The sequence below is a fragment of the Antechinus flavipes genome, chromosome 2 (assembly GCF_016432865.1).
Source record: "Antechinus flavipes isolate AdamAnt ecotype Samford, QLD, Australia chromosome 2, AdamAnt_v2, whole genome shotgun sequence".
In the NCBI taxonomy this organism is placed as follows: Eukaryota; Metazoa; Chordata; class Mammalia; order Dasyuromorphia; family Dasyuridae; genus Antechinus; species Antechinus flavipes.
In genome coordinates, this window is record NC_067399.1 from 661,727,719 (window position 1) to 661,742,816 (window position 15,098).

The 15,098-nt window shown below is 39.5% G+C and overlaps 1 protein-coding gene across 1 annotated transcript in view; it reads right to left on the reverse strand.

The window, feature by feature from the left end:
• The window catches only part of LOC127552119 (solute carrier family 22 member 15-like), a 209,923-nt gene that overhangs the window by 121,801 nt on the left and 73,024 nt on the right, over positions 1-15,098 (reverse strand). The window contains exons 4-6 of the mRNA XM_051982594.1: positions 7,859-8,023; positions 4,291-4,420; positions 2,741-2,962 (exon numbers count right to left, since the gene is read on the reverse strand). Coding sequence (XP_051838554.1) covers positions 2,741-2,962; positions 4,291-4,420; positions 7,859-8,023 — 517 coding nt within the window. The remainder of the gene's footprint in view (positions 1-2,740; positions 2,963-4,290; positions 4,421-7,858; positions 8,024-15,098) is intronic.

A 15,098-nucleotide genomic window follows, 5' to 3' on the forward strand; every position in this document is an offset into this window, starting at 1 on the left:
CTTTGGAATCAGGATCTGCTGCCTCTGAAACTTGCTCACTGTGTACCTTTGGATCAGTCATACCATCTCTTAGTATCTTACAGAACTCTTCAAGAATAAATTTAGAGACATGCCTAAATTGAATTAATAAAAGATGTTTCTGCATTAGGAGTTTCCTAATGTGATGAAATCATAGGATTGAAAAAAATAGATCATCTATTCCAAAATTGGGAATAAAATTAGCAGTTATTTCCATGAAGCCACCTGTCTTACAGAGACGTTCAGAAATTTTAGCACAATGTAAGATCCCTGAAGGCCAGGCAGCAGGATTTAATGGAGAAAAGGACAGCTTTGGAATCAGGAAATCCTGCCTCTGAAACTTGCTCACTGTGTACCTTGGGATCACTCACATCATCTCTTAGTATCTTACACAACTCCTAAAGAATATTATTGGAGACATTCCTAATATGTGTCAATCAAAGAAGTCTCTGTATTGGGAGTTTCATATTGTGATGGAATCATGGGATTGAAAAAAATTCATTTATTCCAAAAAGGGAAAAAAAGCTAGTAGTTTCTTCCAGGAAGCCAGCTGTCTAACAGAGATGTTCATAAATTTCCACAGAATGTAAGATCTCTGAAGGCAAGACAGAAGGATTTAATGGAGAAAAGATCAGCTTTGGAATCAGGAAGTGCTGCTTCTGAAACTTGCTCACTGTGTACCTTGGGATCAATTACATCATCTCTTAGTATTTAAGATACTTTGGAATGTCTTTAGAGACATTCCTAAATTGTATTAATGAAGGAAGTGTCTACATTAGGTGTTTCTTACTCTGATGGAATCATTGGAGTGAACAAATATAAAAAAAAAAAAATGTCCACCAATGGGGATAAAGCTAGCAGTTTCTTCCATGAATTTAGTTATCTGACAGAGATGGTCATAGATGACAGCAGAATGAAAGTTCTTTGAGGGCAAGGCAAAATCTTCAAGAACTCCAAATACATATCTGCTACCAAAGCCCTCATTTTGGACACTGATATTCTCAGGGCTGCAATGGATAAAAGGGCAGCTTTGGAATCAGGAAGTTCTGCCTCTGAAACTTGCTTGCTGTGGACCTTGGGATCAATCACATCATCTCTTAGTATTTTACACAACTCTCCAAGAATACCTTTAGAGACTTTTCTAAATTGCATCAATGAAGGAATTCTCTGCATTAGGAGTTTCCTATTCTGATAAAATCATAAGGTTAAAAAAAATAGATCATTTATTCCAAAAATGCTTAGATATCAGCAGAATATAAGCTCCCTGAGGACAAGGCAATATATTCAAAAACTCCAATTCCCTCACTGCTGCCAAAGCCCACATTTTTCACACTGATATTCTCAGGGCTGTAATGGATGAAAGGACAGCTTTGAAATCAGGAAGTGCTGTCTGCAAAACTTGCCCATTGTGTACCTTTGGATCAATCACAGCATCTCTTAGTACCTTACAAAACTCTCCAAGTATATATTTAGAGACATTCCTAAATTGCATCAGTGAAGAAAGTTTCTGCATTAGGTGTTTCCTATTGTCATGGATTCACGAACAAATATATATATAATTTGTTCCAAAAATGGGGACAAAATAAGCAGTTTCTTCCATGAAGCTAGCTACCTGACAGAGATGTTCATAAATTTCATCAGAATATAAGAACCCTGAAGGCAAGACAGTAGGACTTAATGAAGAAAAGGACAGCTTTGAAATCAGGAAATCCTGTCTCTGGAACTTGCTCACTCACTGTATCTTTGGATCAATCACAGCATCTCTTAGTACCTTACAAAACTCTCCAAGTATATATTTAGAGACTTTCCTAAATTGCATCAGTGAAGGAAATCTCTGCATTAGGTGTTTCCTATTGTCATGGATTCATAAGATTGAACAAATATATATAATTTGTTCCAAAAATGGGAACAAAGCTAGCAGTTTCTTCCATGAATCTAGCTATCTGACAGAGATGTTCATAGATGTCAGCCGAATGTATTGTGGGCAAGTCATTATGTTCAAGAACTCCAAATCCCTCTCTGTTGTCAAAACCTTCATCTTTGACGCTGATATTTTCAGGGCTGCCATGGATAATGGGAAAGCTTTAGAATCAAGAAGTTCTGCCTCTGAAACTTGCTCATTCTGTTCATTTGAATCAATCATATCATCTCCTAGTACCTTACACAACTACCAAAGAATATTATTAGAGGCATTCCTAAATTATATCAGTCAAGGAAGTCTCTGAGTTCCCTATTGTGGTGGAATCATAGAATTGAAAAAAATAGATCATTTATTTCAAAAATGGGAACAAAGCTAGCAGTTACTTCCATGAAGCCAGAGAGGTTCATAAATTTCAGCAGAATGTAAGATCCTTGAAGATAATGCAGTAGGATTCAATGGAGAAAAAGACAGCTTTGGAATCAGGAAATCCTGCCTCTAAAACTTGCCCATCGTGTACTTTTGGACCAATCGCATCATGTTTTAGTATCAAACAATTTTCCAAGAATATCTTTGAAGCCCTTCCTAAATTGCATCAATGAAGGAATTCTCTGCATTAGGAGTTTGCTATTGTGTTAGAATCCTAGGATTGAAAAAAAATAGATCACTTATTCCAAAAACAAGCAATGGGAAAACTTTTTTTTTTTAAACCTGTATCCAAAGGGTAGGAGGCTGGCCCATTTTCCACGCTTGACCAAGCCAGCCTCCCTCGGTCTGGCCCACGGCCCTCACCTGCTCACTTACCAAACATACATCAGGATGACCGTCCGCCAGCGCAGAACTGGGTGTGTCACAAGATTGAGAACACCAGGTGCTGAGTCTTGGATGTTCCCTGACCCTCCAAGTGGTTTCAATTTGATCCTCAGCCTCTCTTTTCCATTACCACAAGCTATGGAGTGCATTATGGCCTCGGCTTTTTCCACAGCCCCTTGGGAATGCAGCCACCTTGGTGATTCAGGGAGCAGACTGCCAAAAAAAAAAGAAAGAAAGAAAGAGGGGGAGGGGGGGCCAAGACCATGAAAACTCATTCCAGCCAGACACAATTTCCTCCAAGCCTCCCTTTTCTCCTTCACGAATCAGTTAGAGGCATAAGCTTATAAGGTCATCTTGCCTGCATTTTCAGACTTGGAGAACAGAGGGAGGGCTCAGCTGGTTTCCAGAGCCAGGAGAATAATCAGCTATTTCCGATTTCAAGGCAGTGCTAAGCAACAGCAATAGCTTGTCTGTCCCAGTGTTTCCAAATCAAGCAGATCTTCAAGGACACTTCGGCTTTCTGCTCTGTCATGGGAAAATAAACAAGTGCCCAAGCCATTCGGGGTCACTGCCAGATCTGGAAACCCAGCAACCAGATATAAAGAGGACCCTGCTTGGTAACCTGGGAAGTTTCCATCCTAAAACTCAGTTCTGAATTATCCCCTCCATAGCCATCCATAAACAAGTCTTCTCTATTCTAGTCATGTAAAGGGTCTTAGTTGTTATGGAGTTTGAGCTGAGAGATTCTGAATAAGAGCTCTAAAGCAGGAAGAAATTTCAGAGTCATCCTAGCCTTATTAAGCACCTACTCTGTGGCAGGAACTGTGCTAACCCTTTCTCTTGACTAAGAGGGGAACTGAGGTCCAAACTCTGCAAAATTGTAAGGATTAGTCTCAAGCCATGGAAGGTAGGAAGCAAGAGGTAGCCAGGCTTTCTGATGCTAAAGCCAATGGACTTTACCCCATTCTTTAAGTTCAAATCCTATTTTATTTTTGTAGCCCTAGAGTAGTATATTTAGGAGCAAAAAGACCTAGATGTCCTCCATTATGACACTCCAAGGAGGAAAGGTATCATGGAAAATGGATGGATGGATAGTTAGATCTGGAGACAGAAAAACCTGAATATGAATCCTTTCTCTATTACAGGCTACAGGACTCTCACAAAAATCACTTAACCTTGTAGCGCCTGAGACATTTCTTCAATTCATTAGCTGCAGAGATGATGCTAATAGAAGGCGTTTGCTCACCAAGAGTTCTCAGCATCAATTATATGAAGGTCCGGTTGGGGGAAAAATAGAATATAAAGTGGGCGATCTCCCCAGGAGACAAAATCCAATTAATTAGTTACAAGCACGTCAGTGCAATGAGACAACTATTTGGCACTAAGGGAGCCAGCTTTCCCAGAGTGCTCCCCATGCATCATTCTAGTCCTACAGCTTCCATTAAAAAAAAGAAAGAAAGAAAGAAAGAAACAGATCCAAGAATTAGAGAACTTAAAGTTATACTTTGGTTTCTTCCATGCAAAGCCTTCCAACAACTTACCAGGAAAGAAGAAAGAAGAAAACCCCGAGAGAATTTGAGACAAAGGCCAAGGTACGCCAGTCCCTGATGCAGTACCCTAGCACGGCATAGAATGCAATGCCCACGGCAAATGTCATGTTGGCCAATGAGCCTGAAAATGAAATAAAATGAAAACAATAAACCCCAAACTCATCTTAAAATACTGGAGGAAAGCTACATGAAGAGGCAGTAAAGCCTTTGTGAAAAATAAAAAAACAACAGAAACAAAATGGACTCTCATCCATTGGAGAATGACTGAGCACATTTTGGTGCATGAATGTAATGGAATAGAACTGTACCTTCACAGCAATACAAGGTAAAGCATTGGGCCAGAAAACCTTTGCTAAACCAGTTCTAAATCTATGATCCCCTTAATTCAGAGAAGTGGGGGAAGGGCTGGATGAACTGAACAGAACCAGGAGAACAACATACATAGTAACTACCCTAAATAAAAATAATAGTAGCCAAACTCTGCAAAATTGTAAGGATTAGTCTCAAGCCATGGAAACAAACAACTTTCTCCCTTCTTATTCACAGTAGAGAGCCAATCTAGTCATCCAATTTCTCAGCATTGCAGGAAGGACCATAAGGCAAGGCTATACACTCTATGTAAAGCGAGTTCCTTCACCAGGATTTTGGTAGACCAATGAAATCAAAGGTCTGATTTTAAAAGCTTCAAAAATTGGCTTCATACTAATGAAATCATAATGAGTTTTTTTTGGCCAGGAGCCAGAGACAGCAGATGCAGAATGTTGGTGAAGGGTGCAATGAGAGAGAGAAAGAAAGAGAGAGAGAAAGAGAGAGACAGAGAGGAAAAGAGAAACAGAGATACAGAAACAGAGAGAGAGAGTTCGTTTTTTAAGCACTTGCAAGCACTGTCAGACACAGTAGCTATGTTGGTTACATCTGCTTAACTCTCTTTTTCTATGTTATAGAAAACCTCAGTGGGTGAGGAGAAGGGTATAACAGGAAGGGAATATGATGTTTACAAAAGGCACCCATAAAACAAAAAAGAAAATATAGGAACTAAAATGTAATCCAAAATAAATGGCTCTTTTAAACTGGGGATAATTATTTGGGAAGGAATAGATGTTGGAAGGGACTTTAGGGATGATCTAGGAAGTTAAGTGGCTTATTCAGGCTCACAGCTGGTTCCTGCCATGGTCACACAGCCTATGTTCTTGGATGAAAGTGCCCAGAGCCTAGCCTAGGACTAGCCCACAGCAGGGGTTTAATCAATGTTCACTGAACTGAATTGCTTCAAGGCAGCATCTAAAAAGTCCACTTATGGTCCAAGACAAGTCGCTTCCCCTATAAGATGGGAATTGTTACAAATGCCTGCTTTGACCTCATGGGGATCGCTGGAGAATAAATGTCTGCACCCTTGCTCTGAGGCCATTCATCAGCCCTCAATATGATTTATTCTTTGTACACAAAAGCCAGAAATCAGCCATGCCCTACAGCTTTTCTTAGGGGAAGCCATGAGGATTTGATTTTGTACTTTTATTGTTCTAGATTTTATGAGCTTCATGGGATATTAATTTGCTGCTCGGTGGGAGGTTCGGGCAGAGAGAAGGGCAAAGAACTCAGGGAAAGGACTCAGAGCAACAAGAATCACGTGGACAAAAGAGGCAGAAGAGGAGAAAGGAAAGGACACCTCAATTACCTTGCAAGGTTATTAGCCCAGCCAGAAGCATTAACTCAACGGAAGGATGCTTTAAATTAACTGCCGAAGACAAGGGATCCACTAAAAAAAAAAAAAGGCTCCCTTCCCAGACCAGAGCAAACCAGGGCTTTGTATGGAGGGATTAAGCACAAGAAATCAATCATGTGCGTCATTAAAAAAAAATGAAGCCTCCGCCATTCCAAAGAGCATGGTCCTCATCATTGGAAAGGAAGAGGATGTATTATTAGCTCAGCAGGCAGAGTTCATTGTCAAGGGAGGAAATAAGGGGGATCTCGAAAGGACAGCATGATTCTGAACAAGGCGTTTTCCCTTCGTAATAATGGCTAGCATTTATATCATGCTTCAGCGTTTCCAAATAACTTACCTCATCGGATCCTAACCATGACCCTATGAGGTGGGATCCATTTGACAGATGAGGAAATTGAGGTTGGAGTGGCTGAGAGAACTAGACAGAATTCACATTAGGTCTTCCTGACTCCTGGCTTTCAACAGCCCCAAAAGGCACATAAAACCTGGAGTCTCCCAGTCCTTGTCCCAAGCCCCCTGATCAAATTCAGCCTCAGCATCTATAACAGAGAGAAGGCTAGCATCCTGTGGCCCATCCCATCTATGTTCTGCTTTCAGGCTGAGGCTGAGATTAAATGTGTTGTCTTTTCAGACCTATGTTTTGGGGCTGACGTCTCCCTGTGGGGTGGAGGTGACCCTTAGCTCCCCAAGGGTAGGCTTGCAAAGGGCACACTGACCGAGGTGCTCCCCAGGCACCGAGTCGCAGTCAGAAAGGCTCTTCTCTAAGGTACATGCACAAGCTGGTTTCCAGGATACTGGTGACCCCCTGAGAATGAATCTTATCAGTTTCTTCACCTCGAAAAGACCATTGACTAAGTTGCTGAGAATGGATCTGTACCCATGGGGTGAAATCATTTGGTTCTCTCCAGGAAGCACTGATTAAATGCCTGCTGGGGACTAGGAACTGGGAACTGCTGTCTCCTGATTCTCTCAAACATCGTAAGGCTTCCTTTTCCTCTTCCTCCATTTTTGTTTAGTCCTCCCACTATGTCCCCTTAAATCAGCCTTCTATCCCTATTCACACAATGGAGAGGATGCTGAGCCTAAAGTCAGGCTGGAGTTCAATCCTATCTCAGATATTTATTGGCCTTTTGGCTCTGTCCAAGTCATCGGACAGAGTTCTCTAACTTTGTTCTCTCAGTTTATATGAGAATAATGGTGCAGGCTATGTCACAGCTTTATTGAAAAGATCTCATGAGATAATATGAGTAAAGGGTTTTGTGTTAACTATATTGTCAACTATCCTTCAAAATCTACCACTTTTGATATGTTCCTATTATTTGAGCATCTCAGGAACACCAATGGATGCACCATTCAAGCAGTCTCTCATTCCAGGCCTCCATTTCCCCCATAATGGTCTTTTCTACCACTTCTTTGTGTGCAAAACTCCTTATGTCCCAGATTTAAAAGTGCTCCCAGGACAATCTTCTCAATTTGTAAAGATGAATAAAAATCCATCTTTAGCTTCTCTCCGTGATTGAATGAATGAATGAACAAGTAAATGAAAGAATAAATGAAAAAAAAACATCCATCGAGCACGACTATGTTCCAAGCCCTGAGCTAAAGGCTGAGGATAAAAAAAAAAAAAAAAGAAAGAAAGAAAGCAAAATAGTCCATGATCTCAAGGAACTAGCATCCTACTGAGAGAGGACAACATGTAGAGGAAACCGTTGCCAAGGAAACAAGGGTTGGCAGGGAAGTCACAGGATTGGTGAGGAGAAAAACAGAACAATTGTTCAGTATGTCATCACCTGGCTCATCAATAATGGTAACACTGAATCTCTTTGCTTTTCTTACCTGTTAATGCCCAGAATGATTTCCCTACATATTCTTGTGTTAAGACAAAAGATACTAAGGCCGTTCCACCGTTCATAACGCCAACACCAAGGCGTGACATGGCAAAGACTTGGAAAGTGGGGGCAAAAGCTGAGATGTAGCCCAAAATGACATCAAAAAAGAGACCTGCAATGACAAAAAAAAATCCCCAACATATTATAGAGATAGAGGAAATGGAAGTCTGGCTAGAACAGCACTAACAGAATACAGGCTAAGTCAGGGACCTCCTTCTCAGAAGAGAGAATAAGCAATAGCAAGAGCACTCCAGAGATGGGGGACAGACAAGGCAAAGATTCAGGGACTAGAGCATTTTTGCAAGGAACTTCATAGAGAGCCCAGTAAATAGATGGCAAAATGTGTGGGGGAGGGTAGAGAAAGAATTTGGAAAAAAGAGAGGCTTTAAATACCAAATAGAGAATTTCATATTGGATCCCAGATATACAAGGAGCCAGTAGACTTTATTAACTAGAAAGAGCAACATGGCAGACCTAAAGCTTATGAGAATCACTTTAACTAGATGGTGCAGGGGAGACATTGAGAAAGAAAAACCAAGCAGAAACTCAAGGAGCTGGGGAATGCTGGGGCCAGAGTTCAGGAAGAGAGACTGGAAACAGGGTGAACAAACAGGAGACCTTGTAATAATCCAAGGTGAAGGTAATAAAACTGGATTGAGTCAGTGACTGGGCCAGTGAAGAAATAAGAAAAAGGACATTTAGAAGAACATGAAAAGAATTTTTTTTTTAGATTTTGTTTTCTTTAATTACTAGTACGAGTCTCCAGTGGATGAATGAGTTGGTCCCAGATTATCTTGAAAGCCTGGTCCATGTTTAAATCTATGATTTTATTTTCTATCACTTTGGACTTTGGGCATTTGATGTAGCTGTAAGAGATGGCAGACTTCTGACTGGGGAAAATCAGTGCCCCTTAATCTCTTACTGGGAAGACGCTGTTCATCACACCCAGGCAGTCCAGTCAATCCTCTGGGTGGCATGTTATCCACAGCAGGGCAGACCTCTGACCTCCTTCAGGGGTACTTTAGAATCAGCAGCGGTCTTGGAGCACCAACTGAGATGATTCAATGCTAAGGCTTCTGACTGTTCCCTGGGTACCCTTTGACCTGCTCCTCTGACTTTCCCAGTCCTCCACCACCCAACTACAACTCACCTGGGCTGCCCGGGCAAAGAGCAACATCTGTATTTCTGCTCACCCACAAGTATTAAACACAGGTACCAAACATGGAATCAAAGGAACTTTACAGAGAGAAAGTTAAGAGGGGGAAGGGCAGTACATGTAAAGCACATAGTCCCAATACCATGGGCATAGCAGATATTGTGCTGAACTTAAAATCAGGAAAACCTGGCTTAAAATCCTGTCAGTCAGTAAAAAAAAAATAGTACAAACCCTACCCTCAGTGGCCAAAAGCAGAGTCTATTTCTCCATTTGTAAAATGGGAATAATAATGCTTACAGTATATGTTGGAGGCTGAAAAAAACATTACATATGCAAATTGTTTTGCAAACTTTCAAGAAATATAGAAGTGTTGTTATTATTATGTTTATGATTATTTTTTTCATTTTTCTTCTGATAGAGCATAAGTTGCTTGAGGCCATGGACTGTGGTCCATTTTTCTCTGCATCTCTAGCACCAGTGGAGTGCTTTTCATGTAGTAAACACTTAATAAATATTTTAAGGACTTATTGGACTTGACTCCCTGGCCTTTTCATTGCAAATACATAGGGGTTCAATAGGTTATATAGGCCAGCTTGGGAACCTAACCACCATTCACCACATGCTTGTAGAGGAAATATGTATTTGTCAGTTCCAGCCATTTTTTCAAGTCAAAGTGTAGAACTATAGCTATTTGTAAGTTGTAGGTTGAACAAATCTAAATTTGTTCTTCAACTTGCAAAATCATGACCTATGCCATGGCAAGATAGGATTAACATGCCCCCTTTTTTTTCCCACACTGTAAAAAAAGATATTATTAAATTCATTTTTTCAAGAAAAGATTAGCCATCTGCTTTCAGAGAGAGAACTGTGGAGACTGAATGTAGATTCATCAGCATAGCATTTTCACCCTTTTTGTTTGTATGTTTGTTCATTTTTTTCTTTCTCATGTTTTATTTTTCTCTTTTGATTTGATTTTTTTTGCACAACATGACAAATATGGAAATGTTTAAAAGGATCACTCATTTTTAACCTATATGAGATTACTTGCTGTCTTGGGGAGGGGGAAGATAGGGGAAAGAGGAAAAAAAAATTAGAATACAAAGTTTTCCAAAAATAGATGTTGAAAATTATCTACATATCTACATATATTTGGGAAAATAAAATACTATTGGGAAAAAAATAAAAGGTTAAATTATTTTCATAGGAAATTAAATGATTCTGGTAAATGAGGTTGATATATCTCTTATATCAATTCAAGGAAGTACTGTTCCTGGGTCTGGCTTACCACTCAATGCTTCCATTATAATTATCACTTCGTATCATACTCACATGTAAAACAGAAACATTGATTAGATGCCAAATGCCTATATACTTTAATCCTTCACAGATCCTTGGTTTCTTTGGAATGAGCATTGCCTCTATTCAGTGATGATCATTAATGGAAATGTGGCAACCAGGAGTAAGGAGATGATAATCCCTCAGTCTGTACTCTTCTGACACTACCCTTGGAATACCATATTCTTTTTAGGCTGGATATTAGGATAGGATGGTAATATCCTAATAGGATGGTATTATTCTATCTTGATATGGATAGAATGGACGAGCAAATGTTCATGGCTGGGCAAACAGAATGCTGAGGGGCCTGGAGTTCATACTACATACATGAATGTAAAAGCATTGATGAAGCTACTGTGAATGAGAAAGTTCCTACTCTCAGGGAGCTTATGTTCTAGTAAGAGAAGGCAATAGTGACCAGAGAAAGGAATGTCAAGGAAGTCACAGGGAGGATGAGTTGATCCAGAAAGCAGCCAACAGATACACTTCCAGAAGTAATTGATATATTTACTGTGCCTAGAGCCAAAGATCAAAAGGGATTTGTGTAGGAGTGGAAATGGAGAGGAGGAAGGGTTGAAAGATGTAGGAAGGTTTGGCCTGTAGAAGAAAAGGCTGGAAGAGGAAGGAAAATCTTCAAGTATTCAATCTCAGAAGAAAGAACCAGAAGCAAATGGTTCAAATTGCACAGAGGCAAATTTAGGGTTAATAAAACAATTAGAGTTCTCTAAAAGTGGTAGAAGGAACCTTGTGACTTGCCCCTGGTCCTGTACAGCAGCCAGGAGCTGTTGTCAAACCCAATGTTCAGCCCAAATGTCATGGGCACCATCCAACACTAGAAGTCACTCTGGAATAAGCCACAGAGTCTCATCTACTTCTCTCAGGATCTCAAAGAGTTTTCTGCCGCCCACTTCCTGCTCCAAGCCTTTCATCAGTGCTATTCTTTTCTTAGTTTGGTGGTTGGGATGGATTATCTAATCAGACCAAGAATGTGATACTCCCATCTTGTTTAGAAAACTCCTCCCTTTCATTCTATTCTCTACTCTTTCCTAATTACTCAAGCTTTCGGGTATAGTAAGGAAAAAAATATTTAACTATCTTATGGAAGCATCCTAAAGCAGCAGTATTACCTAGGATTAACTTTAACCCATAGAAATATAACCACGGGATTTAATCTCCCCACCCAAACCCCCTTGGTCTCTCCAATCCCCCAAGCACAGATTGGAAAGTGTGAAGAGGCTCCTAATGTTGGAATACTCACTAGCTTTCCACCCACTCACCACAGAAGACATGGCACCCACACTGTCTGGGAATCCCTTTATTTTAAGCACAGGAGCCTTGCTTTCTATAGTTTCTGACCTAGTTTTGCTCATGGAAGAACCTGCTTTGCTCACTACTGTGGCTGCTGTTCCTGCCTTCTGAGATGGCTTACTATTTAGCTCAGTTCCAAAACCAGCTGTCTATCCATTTTGCTTCACTGCCTTTCATAAAAGAAAATCTATTTGGGATGGGGAAAATAGTCTTTAGCATAGGCTCTAGTAATTTTCACTAGGAAGTATTAAATACCAAACTAAAATATCAAAAACTCGAATATAAACAAATTTGGGGAAGTTTCACCAAGTTAAGCACTCTATTATCTTGAGTTAGTCATAGCATCAAATAGATAGTGAAGTGGATAGAGCATTGGAAGGAGTAAAAAAGGAACAAGTTCAAATATAATTTCCAACATTTACTGGTTATGTGACTTTAGGCAAGTCAATTAATCTCTGTTTCTGTTTCCTCATGTGTAAAAGAGGGATATTAGCATCTGCCTCCCAGGGTTGTTGTGAGGGTCAAACAAGACCATATTTCTCTAAACAAGATCATATTTTGCAAACCTTAAATGCTAACTATTTATTATTAAATGTTAAATTATTATTTTATTAATAGATTTTATATATTATCTATTATATTTATTTATATTTAGTATGTGTTAAATTAAAATTTATTAAAGGCTAAATATAAAGGCTAACACTTGTTTATTCAAACATGTAAGTGCCTATTCTAATCAAGTATCTATATCCTATATGCTGGGAAGAAGGCAAGGAAAATGATAGGATCCCTGTCCTGTGAGAGTTTCCAATCTAGCTATAATTTCTCTCTGAGATTACAACCTGAGGCAGAAATTAAGGGGGAAGGGAACTTTAGCTAAATTGGGTAGGGAAGAGAGAACATTTTTAAGAAAAGAATGACATATGAAAGAGTGTTCCAAATCACTATTGATCAGAGAAATGCAAATTAACATACCTGTCAGATTGGCTAAGATGACGGGAAGAAATAATGATGAATGTTGGAGGGGATGCGGGAAAACTGGGACACTGATACATTGTTGGTGGAACTGGGAATGGATCCAACCATTCTGGAGAGCAATTAGGAACTATGCTCAAAAAGTTATCAAACTGTGCATGCCCTTTGATCCAGCAGTGTTACTACTGGGCTTATACCCCAAAGAGATCTTAAAGAAGGGAAAGAGACCTGTATGTGCCAAAATGTTTGTGGCAGCCCTTTTTGTAGTGGCCAGAAACTAGAAAATGAATGGATGCCCATCAATTGGAGAATGGTTGGGTAAATTGTGGGGTATGAATATTATGGAATATTATTGTTCTGTAAGAAATGACCAGCAGGATGAATACAGAGAGTCTTGGAGAGACTTACATGAACTGATGCTAAGTGAAATGAGCAGAACCAGGAGATTATTATATACTTCAACAACAATACTATATGAGGTTGTATTCTGATGGAAGTGGATATCTTCGACAAAGAGAAAATCTAATTCAATTCCAATTGATCAAGGATGGACAGAAGCAGCTACACTCAGAGAAGGAACACTGGGTAACTACTTGCATTTTTGTTTTTCTTCCTGGGTTATTTTTATCTTCTGAATCCAATTCTCCCTGTGCAACAAGAGAACTGTTCGGTTCTGCATACATATATTGTATCTAGGATATACTATAACATATTTAACATGTATAAGACTGCCTGCCATCTAGGAGAGGGGTGGAGGGAGGGAAAGGAAAAGTCAGAACAGAAGTGAGTGCAAGGGATAATGTTGTAAAAAAATTACCCATTATTCTGTCAATAAAAAGTTACTAAAAAAAAAAAAAAAGGATGACAAATGTCATGAATGAATGAGAGAGGACAATTAAAATATAATTATGTACAAAAATAGATAAAATGGCAAAAAAAACTTTTTTTTTAGGGAATAGGATTAGGAGCTTGGTGAGAAGAGAACTGTGGAAGCTGAGAATGAGGGAACTATAAAAATGGTTTGAGCCAGAAGACACTTAAAGAGGTACCCCAAAATCAGAATATTCTTAAAGTCATCCATTTCAAAAGAAGATTGAGACCCAGTAAACAAAGTTAAACTGAGCTAGATCAAAGCCCAGGAAGTCAGTCAAACAACAAATGTGCACAACTAACTAAAAAATGTGAAAAAGGACTCTTTCAAAAGAGGATACATTGGAGTAGGGAAGGGAACTCTAAAAACAAAGAAGGAATTCTTAATTTGAGTCTTGCCTTGGGTCATGAACCAGACAATAATCATTTAGTAGGGTGCAAGATTCAAGTATTGAACTGTAGACTTTACAATGCTCATCCAATCATCTCCCCCAAAAGGAAAAAAAATTAAGGATAATAATTTCTTTTGGTCTCCTTCGAGCAATTCTGATTGCAAACAGGAAATAAGCACACACACAAAAAAAAGCATGAAAAATATTAACCACAGGATACTCAATCCATTCCCACCCCCATCCCCAAAAGATCTGAAAAACAGGAAACTTGGGCACATTTGGCATTTTCACATGGAATCAGCAGGCATTTCTGTTCTTTTCTCCTCTCTAAAAATGGATTGTAAGCTCACTAGCAGTCAACAGTGATACACAGCAGTTAAGATGGTTAACTTGATCATGGCTTCCTCAAGAGTAATTTGATGCCCAGGACTGGGGAGGCTGTCATTTCTCAGTCCTCTGTCCTGGTCAGACTGTATTCAGTTCTGTGGGTCACAATCAAGGAAAGCCACTGGCAGGCAGAAGAATTTGCAAAAGAAGGCTACTAGCAAAGGGTCTTCAGTCCATGTCATAGAAGGAGTGATTGAAGGAATTAAGGATGTCCAGTCTTGAAGAGATTACTCAGGGATCTGATAGTATTTAGTCAAGGTTCAGCTTTTGATATACCCAGAATTCCTGTGGAATCTGGTTAATTAACATGCTTTGTAGATTTTAAAGGACCTTAAAGGTCATGGAGGGTCTGAGGATATAAGGATTGTGTTTTATATCTTTGGGTACAATGACAAGTTTAGATGAATCCATTGGCCCAAAGAATTAATGATGAAAGGGACATTAAAAGGTCTTTGAAGGAGAAGCAGTGAAAAGAGGATTGGGTCTGGAATGAGGGGACCTGGGTTTGAATTCTAGCTTTACTATTGACTTACTCCCTATGCAGCCATTGGACAGCCCTTTACCTCTCTGGGCCCCAGTTTCTTCATCTGTAAAATGAAGGGTTGAACTCTGAGGCATATTCTAGCTTGAAATGTATTATCCAACTGGACTCATTCTATGTACCACTGACCATATAATGGTCAATACTCCTAGGACCATATAACCTGATTGTCCATGCATATCTGTGAGGAATTTGTAGAACTGAAAACAAAAACTTGTAAAAT